The following is a 27477-nucleotide window of genomic DNA, read 5'->3' on the forward strand; positions in this document are numbered from 1 at the left end:
CATGGAGTTTATACTTGCATACTATTGTTTGTACAGATGAACGTGGTACCTTCAGGTGTTTGGAAATTGCTCCCAAGGATGAATCAGACTTGTGGAGGTCTTGGCTGATTTCTTTTGATTTTCCCATGATGTCAAGCAAAGAGGCACAGAGTTTGAAGGTAGGCCTTGAAATACATCCACAGGCACACCTCCAATTGACTCAAATGATGTCAATTAGCCTATCAGAAGCTTCTAAAGCCATGACATCATTTCCTGGAATTTTCCAAGCTGTTTAAAGGCACAGTCAACTTAGTGTATGTAAATTTCTGGCCCACTGGAATTGTGATACAGTGAGTTATAAGTTAAATAATCTGTCTGTAAACAATTGCTGGAAAAAATGAATTGTGTCATGCACAAAGCAGATGTCCTAACCGACTTGCCAAAACTATAGTTTGTTAACAAGAAATATGAGGAGTGATTGAAAATCAAATTTCCAACTCCAACCTAAGTGTATGTAAATGCCCGACTTCAACTGTATATATATATACATATATACATATGTATATATGAATGCATTATGATCGAATGTATAATGCATGTACAGTATAATGCCTTACAACACAACATAATGCCTTACAATAATCCTTTGTAACACTCACTTTATTTTGTCATAACGTAACTGACTTGCAGACCTACCGCCATTTCCACAGCTGACCGTCACCTGACCATTCAGCAGCTAAATACTGTACAGTGCTAAATGACTGTATCTACCCATACCCCAAGGGGAAGTGTGTGTTAATTGTGTGTGTGCTTGTGTGTGTGTCAGTCTGCATTATGTTTATACAAAAGCTAGTCTGTGAGTGGATGGGTGGTGCAGGAAAAATCTCAACTATCCATAAATACATTATTTTTAAATATACATATCTACAGTACATCTACAGTACAGAGGGTATTTAGGAAAGGGATGTGTGCCAATAGTTGAAATCCCCATGAAGTCGAACAAAAAACTCTCAAAAAGCATTTCTTTCAATTCACAGGATGACGGAGGAAAGAAAAGTAATGTACAAAAGTTAAACATTCTCTCTCTCTCTAGGAGACGTGGTATTGGGCTGGGGATCGTAACGCAGCAGAGTTGGTGTTAAGTGGAACCCACTGTGTTGGAACTGAGCTGTCAATCCAACAGTGTCGCCGTAACAACCATATACACTGTCCCCGAGGGGGTGGGACTAATGCTGCAGGGGTCACCTGTTCAGAGAGTGAGTCATTATCAAAGCACACCTGTCCACCTGGCTAGCTCTCTTCAACTGTGTAATCTTAACAGATCCTGCCAATGGTTCTGTTCAAATGTCAAGAAATGAGTGAAAACGGTTTGAAACTGAAGTACCTGAACTTCAATATTAGCACTTATTTTCAGTCTTCCGCTTGAAAAAGTGTTCTCCTGTTTGCTTCCTGAATGTGAACTTGGTTTTTGATCATCTCTGATTAAGCTTTACCCCTCCCCTTCCCTTATTGGCCCTTGACCTATTGTTTCCTGTAATACCTGATTTACCTTTCATCCCTGACCCCATACATACCTAAATTACCCCAAACCACTCACCCCTCTCCTCTGCACCCTAGCTGCCCCTGACCTGGTACTAGATGCCCAACTGGTTCAGGAAACAGTTTACCTAGAGGACCGACCCCTACACCTGCTGACCTGTGCCAACGAGGAGAACTGTCTGTCATCCTCCGCTGCCAGAATGAACTGGCCCTACGGACACCGCCGCCTGCTACGATTCTCCTCCAGGATTATGAACATGGGACGGGCCGACTTCAGACCTAGGGCTACCAGAGAGTCTTGGACATGGCACGCATGTCATAGGTAAGAGGTGTTGTGGGAGTTGTAGTTTTATGATTTTAGTGTTTGACCTCTATGGGTGTGATGTGGTTGACTTCTATGGATGGGATGTGGTTGACCTCTATGGATGGGATGTGGAAGACCTCTATGAAGGGGATGTGTTTGACCTCTATGGGTGTGATGTGGTTGACTTCTATGGATGGGATGTGGTTGACCTCTATGGATGGGATGTGGAAGACCTCTATGAAGGGCATGTGTTTGACTTCTATGGATGGGATGTGGTTGACCTATATGGAAGGGATGTGTTTGACCTCTATGGATGGGATGTGTTTGACTTCTATAGATGGGATGTGGTTGACTTCTATGGATGGGATGTGGTTGACCTCTATGAAGGGGATGTGGTAGACCTCTATGGATGGGATGTGTTTGACCTCTATGGATGGGATGTGTTTGACCTCTATGGATGTGATGTGGTTGACCTCTATGAAGGGGATGTGGTAGACCTCTATGGATGGGATGTGTTTGACCTCTGTGGATGGGATGTGTTTGACCTCTATGAAGAGGATGTGGTAGACCTCTATGGATGTGATGTGGTTGACCTCTATGAAGGGGATGTGTTTGACCTCTATGGATGGGATGTGGTTGACCTCTATGGATGGGATGTGTTTGACCTCTATGGATGGGATATGTTTGACCTCTATGAAGAGGATGTGGTAGACCTCTATGGATGGGATGTGGTTGACTACTATGGATGGGATGTGGTTGACCTCTATGAAGGGGATGTGGTAGACCTCTATGGATGGGATGTGTTTGACCTCTATGGATGTGATGTGGTTGATCTCTATGAAGGGGATGTGGTAGACCTCTATGGATGGGATGTGTTTGACCTCTGTGGATGGGATTTGTTTGACCTCTATGAAGAGGATGTGGTAGACATCTGAGGATGTGATGTGGTTGACCTCTATGAAGGGAATGTGGTAGACCTCTATGGATGGGATGTGGTTGACCTCTATGAAGGGGATGTGGTAGACCTTTATGGATGGGATGTGTTTGACCTATATGGATGTGATGTGGTTGACCTCTATGAAGGGGATGTGGTAGACCTCTATGGATGGGATGTGTTTGACCTCTGTGGATGGGATGTGTTTGACCTCTATGAAGAGGATGTGGTAGACCTCTGAGGATGTGATGTGGTTGACCTCTATGAAGGGGATGTGGTAGACCTCTATGGATGGGATGTGGTTGACTTCTATGGATGGGATGTGGCAGACCTCTATGGATGGGAAGTGTTTGTCCTCTATGGATGGGATGTGTTTGACCTCTATGGATGGGGTGTGTTTGACCTCTATGGGTGTGATGTGGTTGACTTCTATAGATGGGATGTGGTTGACTTCTATGGATGGGATGTGGTTGACCTCTATGAAGGGGATGTGGTAGACCTCTATGGATGGGATGTGTTTGACCTCTATGGATGTGATGTGGTTGACCTCTATGGATGTGATGTGGTTGACCTCTATGAAGGGGATGTGGTAGACCTCTATGGATGGGATGTGTTTGACCTCTGTGGATGGGATGTGTTTGACCTCTATGAAGAGGATGTGGTAGACCTCTATGGATGTGATGTGGTTGACCTCTATGAAGGGGATGTGTTTGACTTCTATGGATGGGATGTGGTTGACCTCTATGGATGGGATGTGTTTGACCTCTATGGATGGGATATGTTTGACCTCTATGAAGAGGATGTGGTAGACCTCTATGGATGGGATGTGGTTGACCTCTGTGGATGGGATGTGTTTGACCTCTATGAAGAGGATGTGGTAGACCTTTGAGGATGTGATGTGGTTGACCTCTATGAAGGGGATGTGGTAGACCTTTATGGATGGGATGTGTTTGACTTCTATGGATGTGATGTGGTTGAACTCTATGAAGGGGATGTGGTAGACCTCTATGGATGGGATGTGTTTGACCTCTGTGGATGGGATGTGTTTGACCTCTATGAAGAGGATGTGGTAGACCTCTGAGGATGTGATGTGGTTGACCTCTATGAAGGGGATGTGGTAGACCTCTATGGATGGGATGTGGTTGACTTCTATGGATGGGATGTGGTAGACCTCTATGGATGGGAAGTGTTTGACCTCTATGGATGGGATGTGTTTGACCTCTATGGATGGGATGTGTTTGACCTCTATGGGTGTGATGTGGTTGACTTCTATGGATGGGATGTGGTTGACCTCTATGGATGGGATGTGGTTGAGCTCTATGAAGGGGATGTGGTAGACCTCTATGGATGGGATGTGTTTGACCTCTATGGATGTGATGTGGTTGACCTCTATGGATGTGATGTGTTTGACCTCTATGAAGAGGATGTGGTAGACCTCTATGGATGTGATGTGGTTGACCTCTATGAAGGGGATGTGGTTGACCTCTATGAATGTGGGGAATGTGCTTGACTTCTATGGATGTGGTTGACCTCTATGGATGGGATGTGTTTGACCTCTATGGACGGGATATGTTTGACCTCTATGAAGAGGATGTGGTAGACCTCTATGGATGGGATGTGGTTGACTTCTATGGATGGGATGTGGTTGACCTCTATGAAGGGGATGTGGTAGACCTCTATGGATGGGATGTGTTTGACCTCTATGGATGTGATGTGGTTGATCTCAATGAAGAGGATGTGGTAGACCTCTATGGGTGGGATGTGGTTGACCTCTATGGATGGGATGTGGTTGAGCTCTATGAAGGGGATGTGGTAGACCTCTATGGATGGGATGTGTTTGACCTCTATGGATGTGATGTGGTTGACCTCTATGGATGTGATGTGGTTGACCTCTATGAAGGGGATGTGGTAGACCTCTATGGATGGGTTTTGTTTGACCTCTGTGGATGGGATGTGTTTGACCTCTATGAAGAGGATGTGGTAGACCTCTATGGATGTGATGTGGTTGACCTCTATGAAGGGGATGTGGTTGACCTCTATGAAGGGAATGTGCTTGACTTCTATGGATGGGATGTGGTTGACCTCTATGGATGGGATGTGTTTGACCTCTATGGATGGGATATGTTTGACCTCTATGAAGAGGATGTGGTAGACCTCTATGGATGGGATGTGGTTGACTTCTATGGATGGGATGTGGTTGACCTCTATGAAGGGGATGTGGTAGACCTCTATGGATGGGATGTGGTTGACTTCTATGGATGGGATGTGGTTGACCTCTATGAAGGGGATGTGGTAGACCTCTATGGATGGGATGTGTTTGACCTCTATGGATGTGATGTGGTTGATCTCAATGAAGAGGATGTGGTAGACCTCTATGGATGGGATGTGGTTGACTTCTATGGATGGGATGTGGTTGACCTCTATGAAGGGGATGTGGTAGACCTCTATGGATGGGATGTGTTTGACCTCTGTGGATGGGATGTGTTTGATCTCTATGAAGAGGATGTGGTAGACCTATGAGGATGTGATGTGGTTGACCTCTATGAAGGGGATGTGGTTGACCTCTATGAAGGGGATGTGGTAGACCTTTATGGATGGGATGTGTTTGACCTCTATGGATGTGATGTGGTTGACCTCTATGAAGGGGATGTGGTAGACCTCTATGGATGGGATGTGGTTGACCTCTATGAAGGGGATGTGGTAAACCTCTATGGATGGGATGTGTTTGACCTCTATGGATGTGATGTGGTTGACCTCTATGAAGGGGATGTGGTATACCTCTATGGATGCGATGTGGTTGACCTCTATGGATGTGATATGGTTGACCTCTATGAAGGGGATGTGGTAGACCTCTATGGATGTGATTTGGTAGACCTCTATGGATGTGATGTGGTTGACCTTTATACTTGGGTTATGGTTGACCCTTATGGATGTGATGTGGTAGACCTCTGTGGATGGGATGTGTTTGACCTCTATGAAGAGGATGTGGTAGACTTCTGAGGATGTGATGTGGTTGACCTCTATGAAGGGGATGTGGTTGACCTCTATGACGGGGATGTGGTATACCTTTATGGATGGGATGTGTTTGACCTCTATGGATGTGATGTGTTTGACCTCTATGAAGGGGATGTGGTAGACCTCTATGGATGTGATTTGGTAGACCTCTATGGATGTGATGTGGTTGACCTTTATACTTGGGTTATGGTTGACCTTTATGGATGTGATGTGGTAGACCTCTATGGATGTGATGTGGTTGACCTTTATGAAGGGGATGAGGGTGACCTCTATGAAGGGGATGTGTTAGACCTCTATGAAGGGGATGTGGTTGACCTTTATGAAAGGGATGTGGTTGACCTCTACAAAGGGGATGTGGTTGACCTCTATAAAGGGGATGTGGTTGACCTCTATGAAGGGGATGTGGTTGACCTTTATGAAGGGGATGTGGTTGACCTCTATGAAGGGGATGTGGTTGACCTTTATGAAAGGGATGTGGTTGACCTTTATGAAGGGGCTGTGGTTGACCTTTATGAAGGGGATGTGGTTGACCTCTATAAAGGGTTGACCTTTATATGTGGTTGACCTGGATGTATGAAATGGGGATGTGGTTGACCTATGAAGGGGATGTGTTTCTATGAGGGGATGGGGCTGTGGTGGTTACTATAAAGGGGATGTGGTTTTATGATGTGGTTGGAAGGGGATGTGGTTGACCTGACCTATGAAATGTGGGATATGGTTGACCATTAAAGGGCATGACCTTTAGAGGATGTGGTTGACCTTTATGAAGGGGCTGTGGATTACTTTTATGAAGGGGATGTGGTTGACCTCTATGAAAGGGATATGATTGACCTTTATGAAGGGGATGTGGTTGACCTCTATGAAGGGGATGTGGTTGACCTTTATGAAATGGATGTGGTTGACCTTTATGAAGGGGCTGTGGTTGACCTTTATGAAGGGGATGTGGTTGACCTCTATAAAGGGGATGTGATTGACCTTTATGAAAGGGATGTGGTTGACCTTTATGAAGGGGCTGTGGTTTACTTTTATGAGGGGGGTGTGGTTGACCTCTATGAAAGGGATATGGTTGACCATTATGAAGGGGATGTGGTTGACCTCTATGAAGGGGATGTGGTTGACCTTTATGAAATGGATGTGGTTGACCTTTATGAAGGGGCTGTGGTTGACCTTTATGAAGGGGATGTGGTTGACCTCTATAAAGGGGATGTGGTTGACCTTTATGAAAGGGATGTGGTTGACCTTTATGAAGTGGCTGTGGTTTACTTTTATGAGGGGTGTGTGGTTGACCTCTATGAAAGGGATATGGTTGACCATTATGAAGGGGATGTGGTTGACCTTCATGTAATGGATGTGGTTGACCTTTATGAAGGGTCTGTGGTTGACCTTTATGAGGGGGATGTGGTTGACCTTTATGAAGGGGATGTGGTTGACCTCTATGAAGCAGATGTGGTTGACCTTTATGAAACAGATGTGGTTGACCTTTATGAAACAGATGTGGTTGACCTTTATGAAGGGGATGTGGTTGACCTTTATGAAGGGGATGTGGTTGACCTCTATAAAGGGGATGTGGTTGACCTTTATGAAAGGGATGTGGTTGACCTTTATGAAGGGGCTGTGGTTTACTTTTATGAGGGGGGTGTGGTTGACCTCTATGAAAGGGATGTGGTTGACCTCTATGAAGCGGATGTGGTTGACCTTTATGAAACAGATGTGGTTGACCTTTATGAAACAGATGTGGTTGACCTTTATGAAGGGGATGTGGTTGACCTTCATGTAATGGATGTGGTTGATCTTTATGAAGGGGCTGTGGTTGACCTTTATGAGGGGGATGTGGTTGACCTTTATGAAGGGGCTGTGGTTGACCTTTATGAGGGGGATGTGGTTGACCTCTATGAAAGGGATGTGGTTGACCTCTATGAAGCGGATGTGGTTGACCTTTATGAAACAGATGTGGTTGACCTTTATGAAACAGATGTGGTTGACCTTTATGAAGGGGATGTGGTTGACCTCTATATAGGGGATGTGGTTGACCTCTATGAAGGGGATGTGGTTGACCTTTATGAAAGGGATGTGGTTGACCTTTATGAAGGGGCTGTGGTTTACTTTTATGAGGGGGGTGTGGTTGACCTCTATGAAAGGGATATGGTTGACCATTATGAAGGGGATGTGGTTGACCTTCATGTAATGGATGTGGTTGACCTTTATGAGGGGGATGTGGTTGACCTCTATGAAAGGGATGTGGTTGACCTCTATGAAGCGGATGTGGTTGACCTTTATGAAACAGATGTGGTTGACTTTTATGAAACAGATGTGGTTGACCTTTATGAAGGGGATGTGGTTGACCTTTATGAAGGGGATGTGGTTGACCTTTATGAAGGGGATGTGGTTGACCTCCCTGAGGGGATGTGGCTGACCTCTATGAAGGGGATATGGTTGATACAGTTACATATGGGGATATCATTATTTATGATATATTGTACACTATTGTTTTCACAAAAGCATAGTATTATTTTTGCACTAGTTTTCTGTACCTGCACCAAAAAGCCACTATTTTTCCTTCTTAGCTCCTTCATAATTTGTTTTCAGCACTTTTCTTTTCTCATGGCTCTCTCTTGTCCCTCTGCAGCAGACATATGGTGAGCAATATGTTTGGAACATTGAATCGCAATAAAATCACAATATCAAATCACAATACATATAGAATTGTGAGAATCGCAATACATATCGTATCGGAACGTAAGTATAGTGATAAAATTGTATCGTGGCAATTCCCAGCTCTTGTCACGTTCTGACCTTTATTTCCTTTGTTTTGTCATTATTTAGTATGGTCAGGGCGTGAGTTGTGGTGGGCAGTCTGTTTGTTTTTCTATGATTTGGGGATTTCTATGTTTCGTCCTAGTATGGTTCTCAATCAGAGGCAGGTGTCATGAGTTGTCTCTGATTGAGAATCATACTTAGGTAGCCTGGGTTTCACTGTTTGTTTGTGGGTGTTTGTTTCCTGTGTCAGTGTTTGTGCCACACGGGACTGTTTTGGGTTTTCGTTAGTTTCACATTTATTGTTTTTGTATTTCAGTCGTGTTCATGTGTAGTATTTCTTATTAAAAGAACCATGGACACTTACCACGCTGCATATTGGTCCTCCGATCCTTCTCGCCTCTCCTCTTTGGAAGAAGAGGAGGAAATCCCTTACAGCTCTATATAATATGTAGGAGTTAGGGAGTTTTCACATATCCCTTTATGATCTGTATTCTGGGGTATTAGGTAGCCTGATCCATGCTATAAACCCTGGCTGAAATGAATCCTGGACCTGCGTGAGTAGCGGGTCCAAGATCCACGACCAGAGTACCAGGTATAGCGAGTCGTGTGGAACTTTTTGCCTGTTGTAAACAAGCTGGCTTGCTCATGTCATGTAGAATGTACGTCTCACAAATCAAAAAGTTACAGTGGGGAGAACAAGTATTTGATACACTGCCAATTATGCAGGTTATGCAGGTTTTCCTACTTACAAAGCATGTAGAGGTCTGTAATTTTTATCATAGGTACACTTTAACTGTGAGAGACGGAACCAATGGATGGGATAAAACCAATGGTTTTATTTGAGACTCTGGTCCCAGCTCTCTTCAGGTCATTGACCAGGTCCTGCCATGTAGTTCTGGCCTGATCCCTCACCTTCCTCATGATCATTGATGCCCCACGAGGTGAGATCTTGCATGGAGCCCCAGACCAATGGTGATTGACCGTCATCTTGAACTCCTTCAATTTTCTAATAATTGCGCCAACAGTTGTTGCCTTCTCACCAAGCTGCTTGCCTATTGTCCTGTAGCCCATCCCAGCCTTGTGCAGGTCTACAATTTTCTCCCTGATGTCCTTACACAGCTCTCTGGTCTTGGTCATTGTGGAGAGGTTGGAGTCTGTTTGATTGAGTGTGTGGACAGGTGTCTTTTATACAAGTAACGAGTTCAAACAGGTGCAGTTAATACAGGGAATGAGTGGAGAACAGGAGGGATTCTTATAAAAAAACTAACAGGTCTGTGAGAGCCGGAATTCTTACTGGTTGGTAGGTGAACAAATACTCAAATAAAATGCAAATTAATTACTTAAAAATCATACAATGTGATTTTCTGGATTTTTGCTTTAGATTCCGTCTCTCACAGTTGAAGTGTACCTATGATAAAAATTACAGACCTCTACATGCTTTGTAAGTAGGAAAACCTGCAAAATTGGCAGTGTATCAAATACTTGTTCTCCCCACTGTATTTTCAGGTTTAGTGAGGGCAAAATATATTTTGTAAAATTCTCACAAATGCTCCAGGAAACCGAACCCGGGAAAACAACCTTAGTTACACTCCAAGGGAGGCTGTTGGAGTCCTAGTCCTAGATCGACACAGCCTGCTTGTTGTGGTTAGCTGTGGTTGTCAGTCATTATAAATGTGTAACTCTGTGTTGTTGTATGTGTCTAATTGCTATGCTTTATCTTAGCCAGGTCGCAGTTGCAAATAAGAACTTGTTCTCATCTAGCCTACCTGGTTAAATACCAGTGAAATAAATAAATAAATACATAAAATAAGTAGTTGGTAGTGGAAGTTGTGGCTCTGGCTGACCATGCTTCAGGTAAATGTTTCTAAGTTGCATTATTATGGAAACCATCACCACGGACTTGCATTGTACAGCTGTAATGGGATAATTGGCACTTGTGGGACACAATTGGTCTGTGTGGGATGAATAATGTCTTATTGACTAGAACTGAATTGAGTTAGTGACAGGTTAGAGGTCTGTGTGGGAGGAATAATGTCTAATTGACTTGCATTGAATTGAGTTAGTGGCAGGTTAGAGGTCTGTGTGGGATGAATAATGTCTTATTGACTTGAACTGAATTGAGTTAGTGACAGGTTAGAAAACATGTGAAGGTATGACCTCATTGCCATTAAGTACAATAACTGCTGTTTGTACAGAACATTACTCACAGAAACGTATGGCCCACATAAAGCTTTGCTTTGATAATGTTATGAATACACATGTTGCTGTTCTGTTGTACTTGAATCTTAGTGGGTGTCATTGTTCAGAACGTTGCAAGCGAATGACTCCTCACTTTCGTAGCATCACTTTTCATACTGCTGACACGAACAAAATATTCAACCTATTGTGACCTCAACGTAAGTTAGTAGATGGCGTTTGTATAAAAACTGGCTCATAGGGTCACATAGAAACCAGTATTTGTTGATTGGCCTTAGTGATAGTTAGTCATTGGTCAGTTACTTTGATATAAATTACATCATTTCACCACCTATACATGTGACACATTCCTCTATCCTGGTCTTCTATCAAGTCAGGAACTTTTGCCCCCAATTAAGGCCATTTCTTCCTAAATTTTATCAGCATATCGATTGCGCAACCAGGGGTGGAAAGACCTTGGATCATTGTTACTCTAACTTCCGCGACGCATATAAGGCCCTGCCCCGCCCCCCTTTCGGAAAAGCTGACCACGACTCCATTTTGTTGATCCCTGCCTACAGACAGAAACTAAAACAAGAGGCTCCCACGCTGAGGTCTGTCCAACGCTGGTCCGACCAAGCTGACTCCACACTCCAAGACTGCTTCCATCACGTGGACTGGGAGATGTTTCGTATTGCGTCAGATAACAACATTGACGAATACGCTGATTCGGTGTGCGAGTTCATTAGAACGTGCGTTGAAGATGTCGTTCCCATAGCAACGATTAAAACATTCCCTAACCAGAAACCGTGGATTGATGGCAGCATTCGTGTGAAACTGAAAGCGCGAACCACTGCTTTTAATCAGGGCAAGGTGTCTGGTAACATGACCGAATACAAACAGTGCAGCTATTCCCTCCGCAAGGCTATCAAACAAGCTAAGCGCCAGTACAGAGACAAAGTAGAATCTCAATTCAACGGCTCAGACACAAGAGGCATGTGGCAGGGTCTACAGTCAATCACGGACTACAGGAAGAAATCCAGCCCAGTCACGGACCAGGATGTCTTGCTCCCAGGCAGACTAAATAACTTTTTTGCCCGCTTTGAGGACAATACAGTGCCACTGACACGGCCTGCAACGAAAACATGCGGTCTCTCCTTCACTGCAGCCGAGGTGAGTAAGACATTTAAACGTGTTAACCCTCGCAAGGCTGCAGGCCCAGACGGCATCCCCAGCCGCGCCCTCAGAGCATGTGCAGACCAGCTGGCCGGTGTGTTTACGGACATATTCAATCAATCCCTATACCAGTCTGCTGTTCCCACATGCTTCAAGAGGGCCACCATTGTTCCTGTTCCCAAGAAAGCTAAGGTAACTGAGCTAAACGACTACCGCCCCGTAGCACTCACATCCGTCATCATGAAGTGCTTTGAGAGACTAGTCAAGGACCATATCACCTCCACCCTACCTGACACCCTAGACCCACTCCAATTTGCTTACCGCCCAAATAGGTCCACAGACGATGCAATCTCAACCACACTGCACACTGCCCTAACCCATCTGGACAAGAGGAATACCTATGTGAGAATGCTGTTCATTGACTACAGCTCGGCATTCAACACCATAGTACCCTCCAAGCTCGTCATCAAGCTCGAGACCCTGGGTCTCGACCCCGCCCTGTGCAACTGGGTACTGGACTTCATGACGGGCCGCCCCCAGGTGGTGAGGGTAGGCAACAACATCTCCTCCCCGTTGATCCTCAACACTGGGGCCCCACAAGGGTGCGTTCTGAGCCCTCTCCTGTACTCCCTGTTCACCCACGACTGCGTGGCCACGCACGCCTCCAACTCAATCATCAAGTTTGCGGACGACACAACAGTGGTATGCTTGATTACCAACAACGACGAGACGGCGTACAGGGAGGAGGTGAGGGCCCTCGGAGTGTGGTGTCAGGAAAATAACCTCACACTCAACGTCAACAAAACTAAGGAGATGATTGTGGACTTCAGGAAACAGCAGAGGGAACACCCCCCTATCCACATCGATGGAACAGTAGTGGAGAGGGTAGCACGTTTTAAGTTCCTCGGCATACACATCACAGACAAACTGAATTGGTCCACTCACACAGACAGCATCGTGAAGAAGGCGCAGCAGCGCCTCTTCAACCTCAGGAGGCTGAAGAAATTCGGCTTGTCACCAAAAGCACTCACAAACTTCTACAGATGCACAATCGAGAGCATCCTGGCGGGCTGTATCACCGCCTGGTATGGCAACTGCACCGCCCTCAACCATAAGGCTCTCCAGAGGGTAGTGAGGTCTGCACAACGCATCACCAGGGGCAAACTACCTGCCCTCCAGGACACCTACACCACCCGATGTCACAGGAAGGCCATAAAGATCATCAAGGACATCAACCACCCGAGCCACTGCCTGTTCACCCCGCTATCATCCAGAAGGCGAGGTCAGTACAGGTGCATCAAAGCTGGGACCGAGAGACTGAAAAACAGCTTCTATCTCAAGGCCATCAGACTGTTAAACAGTCACCACTAACACTGAGTGGCTGCTGCCAACACACTGACACTGACTCAACTCCAGCCCCTTTAATAATGGGAATTGATGGGAAATGATGTAAATATATCACTAGCCACTTTAAACAATGCTACCTTATATAATGTTACTTACCCTACATTATTCATCTCATATGCATACGTATATACTGTACTCTATATCATCGACTGTATCCTTATGTAATACATGTATCACTAGCCACTTTAAACTATGCCACTTTGTTTACATACTCATCTCATTTGTACATACTGTACTCGATACCATCTACTGTATCTTGCCTATGCTGCTCCGTACCATCACTCATTCATATATCCTTATGTACATATTCTTTATCCCCTTACACTGTGTACAAGACAGTAGTTTTGGAATTGTTAGTTAGATTACTTGTTATTACTGCATTGTCGGAACTAGAAGCACAAGCATTTCGCTACACTCGCATTAACATCTGCTAACCATGTGTATGTGACAAATAAAATTTGATTTGATTTGATTTCTTGTCAGATGACGAGAGTGTGTTCTGACTGTCGTCATCGGAGAAGAAGGAGCCATTTAACCCTCCTCAGTGTGTTCTCTGTAGAGTTCTGTGTATGTGTGTATTCTGTTCCAGTAGGTTGGGGGTGGCCTGGCGGCATGTTGTCATCTACCCAGATTCCTTAGCTGTCCACTGAATGTGTGTGTGTAATGACTGTGTGTGTCTTAATGAGTACATTGAGCTACATTGAGATATGACTGAGCCACTCTGTGTTACACAGTCTGGGGGTTGTACAGGGCCGCCCCGCCTTTCTTAATCTGTTCCAATAACACAGGAGTGGTGTGTTTGTATCTGCACATGTTCGTGCATGTCTTAGTTCATGCATGCGTGTGTGCTTGCATGCATTACTTTCCTGTGTGTGTGCACGTGAATGCATGAATGTGTGTGGGTGAGTTTCAATGCCCCCCATTCACTCTGAGTGTGTAAACAGCTCTGTGTGTGAGCGGTGCTACCTATCAAGTTCTAAAACAAGTTTCTACGAGAGGTGTCACTCTGACACCCTGCCCCATGTTTTAGTGGTGAGGTCACTAGGCTACCAGACATGGGGACCTACTGTTGTCATTCTGAAACACACACACATACACACACCCTATTATTCTGTGTTACCAGGCACTACCACAGCATAGAGGTGTTCACCCACTATGACCTGTTGACTCTGAATGGAACCAGAATAGCTGAGGGACACAAGGCCAGCTTCTGTCTGGAGGATACATACTGCCCTGAAGGTAATAACACCATGTTAACATGGATGCCACAGCAATGTCACATGCTATTAACATTTATAACAACCATTTATTTTAAATAACTTGGCTTCATATGCTGTCCATGACCTGAATTATTCCTGGACCATGGTTAATCTGTTTTTATTTTATTTATTTGAGTCACTGAAACTGGCTCCAAAAACCTCAAGTTGAAGAGTAAAGTCACTGTTCTGGTCTGTGTGTCAGGTCTGCATAAGCGTTTCTCCTGCTACAACATGGGCGACCAGGGCATCTCAGTGGGTTGCTGGGATACGTATCGCCACGACATCGACTGTCAGTGGATTGACATCACCGATGTCAAGCCTGGAGACTACATCTTCCAGGTACAGGCACACACACACACACACACACACACACACACACACACACACACACACACACACACACACACACACACACACACACACACACACACACACACACACACACACACACAAAGGTGCTCTTGATTAAGCTTCGAGTTTGCACTTTTGATCTCATTGGTTCCTTTGTACCGCGCACATTTTTTTTGTAAGTATGTTGAAGTATGACATATGTGATAACATGAGAGACAGCTATGTTGTATTCCCCCCCCCCCCCCCCCCCCACACACACACACACACACACTCTCCCTTTCTGTCATGTTCATCAGCAGTGTCCTTGTGGGCGTCACCTCAGGATACATCAAATACTCCAACTCCCACCAGCCACCACTTCTGTCTCAGACTACTAATCCCAGTATGTCATCCCAGGGGCCAATTAGGCTCTCAATTATTTTTATGTCTCAGCCATGGGAAAGCCATGGGTAACAGTCAACATTGCTACAGTGAAACACTCTATCTGTTAATGAGGGTTATGGTGAGACTAGCTCCCCCAGTAAAACTCACTGATATCTGTTATCTAATGAGAGAGGGGTTACAGGGAAACTAGCACCCCCATAATTATTGGTACTACCTAATTAATCCATGCTAATGAGAGGGGGGTTGTGGTAAAATTTGTTCCCTAAAGACTGTGCTACCTAAGCCATGGGAGTCAGTTGAGAGGTTACAGTGAAGACGGTTCCCTGTTTCATCACACACTCTCTAAGTGTCACAGCCTGTTTTATTTAATCACCCTGAATGTCTCTGTGATAGACGTACACACACACATGGACATATGTATTTTAGGCATGTAGAGCAGGGCATAATTACAGGTGGTGGCCCTGCCACAGCTATGATGAGAAAAGGAGAAGAAGAGAGGATTTTTTTTTATTTAACTAGGCAAGTCAGTTAAGAACAAATTCTTATTTTCAATGACGGCCTAGGAACAGTGGGTTAACTGCCTGTTCATGGGCAGAACGACAGATCTGTACCTTGTCAGCTCAGGGATTTGAACTTGCAACCTTTCGGTTACTAGCCCAACACTCTAACCACTAGGCTACCCTGCCGCCCCGATGAAGAGAGGATGAGAAGAGGATGGAAGTAGAAAGGATGAGAAGATAAGATAGAAGAAAAGAGGATAGAAGAAGAGAGGATAGGATAGAAGAAGAAAGAATAGAAGAAGAGAGGATAGAAGAAGAGAGGATAGGATAGAAGAAGAAAGAATAGAAGAAGAGAGGATAGAAGAGAGTATGAGAAGAGAGGATAGAAGAAGAGAGGATAGGATATAAGAAGAGAGAATAGAAGAATAGAGGATAGAAGAGAGTATGAGAAGAGAGCATAGAAGAAGAGAGGATAGGATAGAAGAAGAAAGAATAGAAGAATAGAAGAAGAGAGGATAGAAGAAGAGAGGATAGGATAGAAGAAGAAAGAATGGAAGAAGAGAGGATAGAAGAAGAGAGGATAGGATAGAAGAAGAAAGAATAGAAGAAGAGAGGATAGAAGAGAGTATGAGAAGAGAGGATAGAAGAAGAGAGGATAGGATAGAAGAAGAGATAATAGAAGAAGAGAGGATAGAAGAGAGTATGAGAAGAGAGGACAGAAGTAGAGAGGATAGGATAGAAGAAGAGAGGTTAGAAGAGAGTATGAGAAGAGAGGACAGAAGAAGAGAGGATAGGATAGAAGAAGAAAGAATAGAAGAAGAGAGGATAGAAGAAGAGAGGATAGGATAGAAGAAGAAAGAATAGAAGAAGAGAGGATAGAAGAGAGTATGAGAAGAGAGGATAGAAGAAGAGAGGATAGGATAGAAGAAGAGAGAATAGAAGAAGAGAGGATAGAAGAGAGTATGAGAAGAGAGGACAGAAGTAGAGAGGATAGGATAGAAGAAGAGAGGTTAGAAGAGAGTATGAGAAGAGAGGACATAAGTAGAGAGGATAGGATAGAAGGAGAGGTGAATATGAGAATATGAGAAGAGAGGATAGAATAAGAGAGGATGAGAAGAGAGGATGAGAAGAAGAGAGGATGAGAAGAAGAGAGGATGAGAACAGGAGAGGATGAGGAGAGTGCTTGGGAGACTAGGAGGAAGAGGAGGACAGGGGTGAGTGATAAAGATGGGCAATTCCACAGTAACAGAGTGACACTGAGTCTCCAATTTTTCACGTTAAAATGTATGTCAAACAAAAAACGATAATTGTACAGTTAAACAAACCATACAACGTTTTCCACAGAACATTTTACAAAAAGGAATTTACTTGAAGAACAGTGTAGATGCAAAGTTGGGGAACAGAATGTCGGCATAAACAGCACAAACTTGTTTTTCAAGTGCATTTATTTTTGTAAAATGAAAGTGAAAATTGTTAAAAGTAGTCTTTGTGCAGTTGTATGGTTTGTTTAACTTTGTAATCATTGGTTGTGGCTTGACATACATTTGAAAAATCTGAGTCTCAGTGTCACTCTGTTACCTTACCGTGAAATTGCCCAGATGCATGTAACTAGTGTATAGTTTTGACAAAGGAAGCCCCTGTTATACAATCTCCATTATTCAAACTTCAGGGCCTATTCAGTGGGGTGTATCATTCAGGGCCTGTAATTGAACCCACAAATGCTAATGCTCCAGATATTCAACTAGTCTAAAGAAGGCCAGTTTTATTGCTTCTTTAATCAGCAGAAAATATTTCAGCTGTGCTAACATACAGTTGAAGTCGGAAGTTTACATACACCAAGGTTTGAGTCATTAAAACTTGTTTTTTAACCACTCCACATATTTCTTATTAACAAACTATAGTTTTGGCAAGTCGGTTAGGACATCTACTTTGTGCATGACACAAGTAATTTTTCCAACAATTGTTTACAGACAGATTATTTCACTGTATCACAATTCGTGGGTCAGAAGTTTACATACACTAAGTTGACTGTGCCTTTAAACAGCTTGGAAAATTCCAGGAAATTATGTAATGGCTTTAGAAGCTTCTAAGAGGCTAATTGGCATCAGTTGAAGGAGGTGTACCTGTGGATGTATTTCAAGCATCCAGCGACACTGCTACCTACATGTCTACATTTGAGAGAGGTGGACATTTAATAAAGATCTAGAAGATCTAGAAGCTCTGCGTGGTTAGAAATAGTTCCATTAGAACCCCCCCCCCCCCCCCGCCCCTTACCACCATTAGAAACAGTTAATTTCCCCCCATACAATTCCGTTGCTGTTCTTACAGGCCTTTTCTCACTCTGTTACACATTCCGATGGCCCAAGCCAACCGGCTACAGATGACCAAGTCCAACACTAATTTCAACAGAGGCTAGGTTTTGTGCATTCACAAACTTGAACAAGTTCTTCTGGCGTTTTTTTGTTGGTGCAGTTTAGAGTTGCTTTCCTGTGTTACTGGCTGCATCCTGTATTTAAAGTGGGTGTAGTAGGTTTACATAGTGGCTATAAGGGAAAATGGGCCCTCAGTATTATCACCGTGTGTTTGTGTGTGTGTGTGTGTGTGTGTTTTAGCCTGCCTGCCTGTGTTTTCCTGCATTCGCACGCATGTGTGTGTGTGTGTGCGCGGGTGTGTGCGTGCCGGAGTGTGTGGGCTTACAGAAGAGAATGGCTATGTCAGCAGCTGTGAAAGTAGACTGTTAGACTGGTGAATAACAGCCTATTAGAACATGGTAAAGCTCGGAATAGCACCTATTACAGAAACGTATACAGTCATGGTAATGCACTCTGTAACTACTGCACCTTTTTAACCTCCAACTAAATGACTCCTTTAATTCATGTCCTCAACTCAACTTAAAGGTGTTCTTTAAGTTAAGAGCCAAGAGTAATTTTTGCCGATGTGGTCGACTGCATAGGCGATGTTTGAGGCTTTTATTGTGATCGATTTTGATTTTAACATGAAAAAATGTAAACAGAATGACATTACAATGAACAGCACAGAAAAGTGGAAATGGAGCAAACAGGTTGATGCTTCCTCTGACAGATTCTTCAGTTATAACTCAAATAGTGAGACTCAGTTGGGCATATGGAATGGCCATACTTTAGTCCTGTGACGAACCATACAACTCTCAGCATGTACACCCAATGGGTGAAAATATGTTTGTTACTCAACATTTATGCTAAACTTACAACCTTCCATACAGTAGTCAAAACTATTGATGAGTTTTCCTCAGGCTGCTATTGAAGCAGTGTCTTCCAGCATTTATTTTATGTTTCTCAGAATGGGACAAACAATGGTTTTATTATAGTGTCTTGACATTATACATCTTTACAACTTGATTGCTACTCAAAGAGCAAGTGGGGATCTCATCCATCCGTCCTTCTATATGGAGAGAAAAGTACTGTATTTATTTCTCCTATTGAAATATGGAAAAGCCATCCCACTTTTTTATGGAAAGGAATAAGACTAACTATAAAAACAATACCAACCATGACTGACTTTTAATGACAGAGAACATCTAACAATTTTACATCCAACTAATCTTTATTTCAGATGTCTCTTTCAGTCCGGTGGATGCTAGCGCACTCTGCACATATTATTACTCTATGGGTGTGACCCAAATGATACCCTAGTTGCCATATCATGCACAACTTTTGACCAGAGCCCTATAGGCTCTGGTCAAAAGTACTGCACTACATAGGGAATATGGTGCTATTTGGGATGCAAGCTATTACTCCTCTCTCTTCCACGCCACGGGTCTGGTACGGCTGGGAGACTTGAGGGGTAAGAATGAAATGAAATTGTAACACCTGCCAACTATGGTTACCTTAAATGGCAGTTTCTGTTAAATGAGAGGGTGACACCTCAACCTTATGAAGACACACAGGTTTGTGACAGGCCACCTATTGAGCTGGGTCATGAGCAATGCAATGGACCAGGCAACACTTGATCAATAGTATATATTTTTAATTACAATATTCTTCAGTTACAAGATTACAAACCAACTGGCAATTTCTTGCTGTTTACCAATAAAGATAGCAATCAATACATACCTGGATGGTGGCTTGCACACTAATCCAAACAATTAGAATACCTAGGACTACAATCGCGCTACTGACACTTTAAGAGCAAATAAATTACATTGTACATAATTTCATCATCATAACAAATACCTGGTGAAGATACCATCACCGCAAGCATATGGGAGCACGGGGAGTGGCGCTTGGATCGAGAACTTCAACAACCTTGAACGCAGGGCAGACTATGTTAGGATGGACGCCACTAGGAGCTAGCTCCAACCAGGCCCTGCAGCTTAGACCTTTGTAGTTTGCACTGACAGCTTGCATCTTGTACTCCACGTGCACCGCAGGTTATAAAGGAGGCAGAGGGCGTGAACTACAGTAGTTTAGGGGAAGCCCCAATCACAGGAGGAGGGTGGTTAAAAAACTTCATACAATTAAGCACAGAAGATCTCCAAGTCACAGCAAATGCATGCACTCAATTAAGGGCAATCAGCAATACGTTTTGATCAATCATTGGTGAAACCACACATAGATCAGTGAACATTTTGTTAAATAGGGAAGCTAAAGTCCACCCTTTGACAAAATAATAAACTCCTCCCTCTGTTTTCTAATAAAGCAGTGTGGTAAGAATTGAGTTAGTGGCTGCAAGTCAGGATATCAGACAACCATAATTCTCTTACATTGTAATAACTTTGTCATTACTCTCTGGCTCTGGTCCATTACAGGGCTCAAGTATAGTCAACTACTGATACGTGCACAAAGAACAAGTACAATCTCTATTTGAGTACAGTAAAGTTAATCAGTCCCATTTCAAATATGTGTTTCTTGTTCTTCCTGCTCTGGTTTAGTGCACTCAGTCCATTGACATTGCATACAGTTGACTATACTAATAGCTATATCCTCTGTCTTTGTCATATTGCAGGTGGAAGTTAACCCTTCGTTAGACATGGCTGAATCGGACTTCCAGAACAACGTGATGAGATGTCGATGCAAATACGACGGACACAGAGCATACATGTATGGATGTCACGCAGGTATGGGAAGTTATTTCACTCTTGTTAACACACATTCACACTCTTGTTTTCTATCCCTGTCTTTCTCTCTCTCTGTCTCTCTTCCTCAATCTCTCTCTCTCCTTCTCGCTCGCTCGCTCTCTAACTGTATGTTGTTTCTTCTACCAGGTGATGCGTACAGTGCAGAGATTGAGGATCTGTTCGAGCACCAACGGCAGATCTCCAATAACTTTGTCTAGGCCCATTCAGGGCCCAGCGTTGGCACAGTCTGGTGCCCAGCGAAGAGGGCTCAGAGCTGGGAACATAGACTTCTCAGGGTGGCCTGGGGTATGGTGGGTCCAGGGACTCCTGCCCCACAACACTAGAGGACTCACGGAATTGCACCTGTCCACCGCCCTGACCTGCTGTTGGCTACACTACCCAAAATACACCACAACCAGGAGAAGACCATCACCCGTACCACACCCAACAGTCAATAGCAACTGAGAGCAGGACAGGTGTCACCAAGGCAACCAAATGAGTTCAGTTAACAATGGATAATTAAAATGGTATGATTTCAATCAACTGTTAGGTCATTTGTTAGTTTTTTGAATGTGGATTACTAGTAATTTAGCTACTCAAAGTTTGTATGAATGAATTCTGATTAAGATTAAATTATCATTGTCTGTCCATGATTTAAAATGACTAACATGTCATATCAAATCAAATGTATTTATATAGCCCTTCTTACATCCGCTGATATCTCAAAGTGCTGTACAGAAACCCAGCCTAAAACCCCAAACATATGCTTGGTCCCGTATACCCGCGTCCCAGGAAAGGGGAAAGAATGACTGAAAAGAGTTCTGCGTTATCTGTTTGACTGTTGGTCTGTCTGGACAAATGTCTCCTACATCTACATTATCACAATATTGGTGCTGTTTAACCAAATCACAACCTTCCTGTAGACTTTGATGTCCGTAGCTCTACAGTGGACCTCAAGGCCCGGGTTTGAATACATAGTTGTGTATGAACCGTTTATCTTAGTTTTTACAATTTAATTAGCTGTTTTATTATTGTGCAGGTAGTCATATTCTGATGTGTTAACCATTTTTTCTCAAAATACTGTAACTACAGTAGAACTGATACACAAAACTAAATAGTGTTGAGTTAGTAAACATTTCTCTACACATCTCTACTATTACATGAAGGCCTTCAAGTTGGCTTTTGTGATTTTATCTTGATACCAGCCAAGAAAATGTAACTTGATGTAGTTTACTTTATTCTTTACTGTGTTAACTTAATTTCAATGCTTTTGGTGCAAATCTTTTCATAATATGTAATGCTGCAGGTTCATTTATTTAAGGCTAACGCTTGCATACTTTCTATATTGATTAAACATATAAAACAACACATTTTCACCCAATAAGTCACTATCTAGGTTATACACTAGAAAAAAGGGTCTACCTAGAACCGATGGTTCTTTGGCTGTCCCTGTAGCTCGGAGAACTGTTTTTGGTTCTAGAAAAAAGAAATGTTGGGTTCCAGGTAGAAAATATTTTCTTAGAGTGTAACTTCAAAGGGTTGTATCATCTTAACTTTTCCTATTCCTTTCACCAAATGTCAAACTGAGAGACAGCTTTGTGCCAACCATCTCGGTGCACTTTCCTCTTTTCCTTTTCCTGGCCTTCCCAGTGTGAGTGAAAGCAGGTTCGGCGGTAAACCCACAGTTCTGTGGCAGCCAGGTAGGCAGTGTATAAAAAGCCTTTAATTAGCTGTATTTGGGTTAGAGTTAGGGTAAGCATGGGGCGTACACAAGAGAAACACTGCAACTGTGAACTCTGCTGTCACCAGCTATAGGCCTGGGTAGGATACACAGACTAGAGAGGAAGAGAGGGGGAAGGGAAGGGAAAGAGAGAGGGTGGGGGTAGAGAGGTAACAGAAAAAGGTTGACAGAGAGGACCAGAGAGAAACAGACTGATAGAGATAGAGAACACTGCCTTTGAATGGGCAGAAAGCACAGGAGGTTGGCTGCACCTTAATTGGGGAGAACGGGCTCGTGGTAATGACTGGAGCGGAATCTATGGTGTATAAAATACATCAACCACATGGTTTCCAGGTGTTTGATGCCATTCCATTTGCTCCGTTCCGGCCATTATTGTGAGCTGTTCTCCCCTCAGCAGCCTCCACTAGCAGAGAGAGATCAAAGAGAAAGAAAGAAAAGGAAAGAGGAGAAGCCTTGACGTGGGCAACACAACAGATTTTACTACCAGTGAAAATCCACCATGGCCACTACTGCAGAAACCGCATAACTGGCATACTGAGCTCCTAAAGAGAACAACATGTTTGTCTGACAGCAAAATAAACTGCTGGATTCAAACAGTCAACAGCTGCTGCTGGTGCTGCTGTTGGGAACTGATAAAAGCTAAAAGCAGATTAGAAGTTGAACCTTGCTTCATCCCTGTAGTATTTCAAATATACTGTATCTATCCATTTCCCAGTTGAATCAGTATCGGTGGAATATTCGATTTTCTATACAATGTCTCCATTTTGAGTCATCCATGTTTGTGGCATGTATGCCATAGCTGACTGGTAGATGGATCTGTTTGTGTTTTATCCTTATCTTTTGTCTTTTACATGAGTTGGCTAAAATGGAAACAAATCTGGCTCAAAGCTAGTATGCAGACCTTCCCCTGTGCTCTTAAAAGACTGACAGGACACTAGAATGTGGCGTGGTCGGCTGTAAACACTAGAGTTCCTTAAAACCCCCTAGAGTCTATTGACGCACCAATCTATATAGAAATCTGTCAGTTTATGCTAGATTAATCAGTTTTTCTTTGCATGGGCTGCATCTCAATCCGCATATGTTGCACTTCCCGCATCTGTGGTGGAAAGTGACAGAGCTACAGTGCTGTTTGTCAGACCACGAGACATCCCGAAAATCTGTCTTCTCACAAAAACCTCTGTAGTATCCGAACGGTTTGGCCTAAAAACGCCTATAGAAAGTGGAGACTCACAAACACGATGGTGTTCTCCGTTTTGTTCTACGATCCCCACAAGTGTCACAGGACTTATCTAAAGGCAACCCATACAAATTAATTGTTAGTATGGAAGTAGTTTAAAATCAACAAAAATAAGGTGTTAAATATGTGTCAAATAAATACAAATATTTCCTGAGCTTTCATATCTCCTTTTCCTTAGGATTTATTGATTGTCTGTTTCTTGCCATTTTTGAATGTGTTAGTCAATGCGTTTCTATGGGCTATGGTAGTAAAGGCCAAATTCAATATTTTTGATACCTAAATGGGTCCTAAAATTCAAAATCAAATAGCTAAATGATCCATGGTATGACCTTCTTAAAACAATTCCATTTGTCAGCTTAGAACCACCCCCCCCAACAGCTTAGACTTTGAATAGTTTTTTAAATTAATATCTTTAGCAGATCCCTTTGGGTTCCCTGCCCACTCAATACACAATTCATGGGCTTTAGTTATTACCGTCTTGTCTTCATCAACTTTTATATCACAAAACACCTCCATGTTATTATGAAACAGTGTTAAGTTAAAACCCCCCCCCCCCCCCCCCCCCCACACACACACACACACACACACACACACACACACACACACACACACACACACACTTTTTAATCAATAAAAGCTGTAGATTAAATCATACTAAATACAGTTTAGAGGTGTCTCTACAGGGGTATTTAATCATGTCAAAAAACATTTTATAACTTCATATTTTTGTTTTTTAATTGTATTGTGCTTGTGTACAGTTGCTATTGACATAATAACATAGTCTATTCTATGTGTTGTTATTTAATTTTTGTATTATGTTCCATAACTTTAATAATAACAGTTTTGGATTCTTATCCATCACATCTACATCATATATTTTACTGTATGTACGCATATCCATGCTGTTGGAATATCTAGCGTTGGGATATCTATAATGCTACACATGGCCAGTTTGCCAACTGGTTGTCATATGTGATAATGTTTTGAAACGGTATGCAGTGTAAGCTGAATGTGTGAGCTAGGGTGCTTATTTAATATTCATATAGAAAGCTTGTGCTCTCAGAGACTCAAATAACTCCCAAACCCAAATCTTTGATTAATGTGTGACCAAAGTATTCTTTCATGAAATAAATGATCAATTCTTATGTCAAATGGTTTCACATTTAAGATTTGTTTCATGTTAATCCCTTTGCTAAAGTGATTTATTTTGAGAATTTGATGATGTTGTTATGCATAATTGGTGTATGGAAATGGACTTTGTGACATTTTGCCAATGGAATAGTTGGGATAGCTGTGGTTAAGTACTGGCTAGAGGGCTTGGCTGCATATATGAGTTACAGCACAAATATCACTACATTCATTACTGTGAATCAATAAAAACCATCATGATACAAGTTGTCTCCCCTATCTGTTTCTTTCTCCTCATATTACTTCCCTTGACTGTATTCTCAGGTCAGGACTATTTCCTGACCCTGTGACATGACTTGGAAAAACTCTGGGCTTTTTTCCCCTCTTCAGATCACATGATTGAGAAAAACTCATGGCCCATTCATGATGAGTTTGCCACAATGCTGTTAAAGTACTTTTTATTTTGGAGAAGGTGCAACAGTGAGTGCAGGCATCTGTCCCATCCCAGCTCCAAAAAAATTATTTGAATAGCCAATTAAGGCCACCATTAGTGGAATCAGGTATGTCAGAGCTGGGCTGAAACAAAATCCTGCACACACTACAACCCTTCATGACTGGAGCTGCCCATCCCTGTACTTCACGCTCCGTAACAAAATTATAACGAGTATCGTTTATACTTTTATAAGTGTATGAGTATTGGTAAAAACCATTTCAAGAGTCTTCTGAATAGTACAAGTGTAGAAAAAAACTAGTTTTAATGTTAGCTTTTCTGTTACTGAAATGTATTAATTACATTTTTTATTTCACCTTTATTTAACCAGGTAGGCCAGCAAAAGAGCAAGAGGGTAAGTAATAATAAGGGGATGAGGTAGTCGGGTGTGCTATTTACAGATTGGCTGTGCACAGGTACAGTGATCGGTAAGCTGCTCAGACAGCTGATGCATAAAGTTAGAGAGGGAGATAAGACTCCAGCGTCAGAGATTTTTGCAATTCGTTTTTTGTTGCTTTGTTTTGAGAAATAGGAAGCCGATTGTAGATTTACCTTTGGATTGGAGATGCTTAATGTGAGTCTGGAAGGAGAGTTTACAGTCTAGCCAGACACCTAGGTATTTATAGTTGTCTACATATTCTAAGTCAGAACTGTCCAGAGTAGTGATGCTAGTCGGGCGGGCAGGCAGGCAGCGATCGGTTGAAGGGCATGCATTTCATTTTTCTAGCATTCCAGAGCAGTTGGAGGCCACAGAAGGAGTGTTGTATGGCGTTGAAGCTCGTTTGGAGGTTTGTTAACACAATGTCCAAAGAAGGGCCAGATGTATACAGAATGGTGTCGTCTGCGTAGAGGTGGATCAGAGAATCACCAGCAGCAAGAGCGACATCACTGATACATACAGAGAAACGAGTCGGCCTGAGAATTGAACCCTGTGGCACCCCCATAGAGACTGCCAGAGGTCCGGACAACAGGACACTGAACTCTATCTGAGAAGTAGTTGGTGAACCAGGCGAGGCAGAAGAAGAAGCCAAGGCTATTTGAGAAGGCAAGGCTATTGAGTCTGCCGATAAGAATGTTGTGATTGACAGAGTCGAAAGCCTTGGCCAGGTCGATGAAGAAGGCTGCACAGTACTTTCTTTTATCAATGGCAGTGATGATAACGTTTAGGACCTTGGCTGAGTTGCACCATTGACCAGGTTGGAAACCAGATTGCATAGTGGAGAAAATACGGTGGGATTCGAAATGGTCAGTGATCTGTTTATTAACTTGCTTTCAAAGATTTTAGAAAGGCAGGGCAGGATGGATATACAGTTGAAGTCGGAAGATTACATGCTGTTACGTTCCCCAGTTTCTGTGTTGTGGTTTTGTTTGTATGTGTGTGTTTCAGGATGGCTTACTGAAATTCTAAGCAGCTGATTGGTCGGCCGCATCGATGATTGGAGATCTGACCCCGCCCTCTCGTCAGAAGACACAGCTGTCTTCAATTACCGACTCCTTCTGAAGCTATAAAGGCCACTGTTCCTTTGTTAGGTGAGAGAGCTGATGGTTATGTCCTGTGTTGGTTGTTGCTCAGAGACAGGTTTTTGTTAAGTATTTTGTAGCCGCTGCTTCTAAGGTATGTGTGTCCCCATAGGACGCAGTGTTTTTGATTATTTAAATTGTTTACTTATGTTTGTATTATTGTTTCATTTGTTCAAAGGGGGGGGAAGGGGAAGGGACCTTGGGAGTGCTTAGGCAACATATACCCGTAGTATGTACTCTGTCTATGCACACAAGGTAAGACCTGGGTGGACCACCCCCTGTATTTTGGATAGTGCGCCAGGTGGTGCTGGTTAGGTAAGTTGTGGGTAGGTAAGGTTGTCTTTTTCCCAAAATAAAAAATAAATAAAAATATCGTGTGAAGGAAGAAATTCCCTATCAACGGTAAATTCTCTGCCTTTGTCATCATCCTTACCCGCACCTACAATACCATTCATATTTCACTCCACGGTGAGTTGAGTTGTAGC

At 43.0% G+C, this 27477-nt stretch overlaps 1 protein-coding gene across 1 annotated transcript in view; it reads left to right on the plus strand.

Annotated features, from left to right (window-relative positions):
• LOC139381348 (lysyl oxidase-like 4) overlaps positions 1–25247 on the plus strand; it is a 67167-nt gene extending 41920 nt beyond the window's left edge. The window contains exons 10-15 of the mRNA XM_071124805.1: positions 1073–1235; positions 1597–1840; positions 14410–14525; positions 14748–14884; positions 20764–20875; positions 21023–25247. Coding sequence (XP_070980906.1) covers positions 1073–1235; positions 1597–1840; positions 14410–14525; positions 14748–14884; positions 20764–20875; positions 21023–21093 — 843 coding nt within the window. The 3' untranslated portion in view covers positions 21094–25247. The remainder of the gene's footprint in view (positions 1–1072; positions 1236–1596; positions 1841–14409; positions 14526–14747; positions 14885–20763; positions 20876–21022) is intronic.
• The last annotated feature ends 2230 nt before the right edge of the window (positions 25248–27477 follow it).

The sequence above is a fragment of the Oncorhynchus clarkii genome, chromosome 23 (assembly GCF_045791955.1).
Source record: "Oncorhynchus clarkii lewisi isolate Uvic-CL-2024 chromosome 23, UVic_Ocla_1.0, whole genome shotgun sequence".
NCBI classification, from domain to species: Eukaryota; Metazoa; Chordata; class Actinopteri; order Salmoniformes; family Salmonidae; genus Oncorhynchus; species Oncorhynchus clarkii.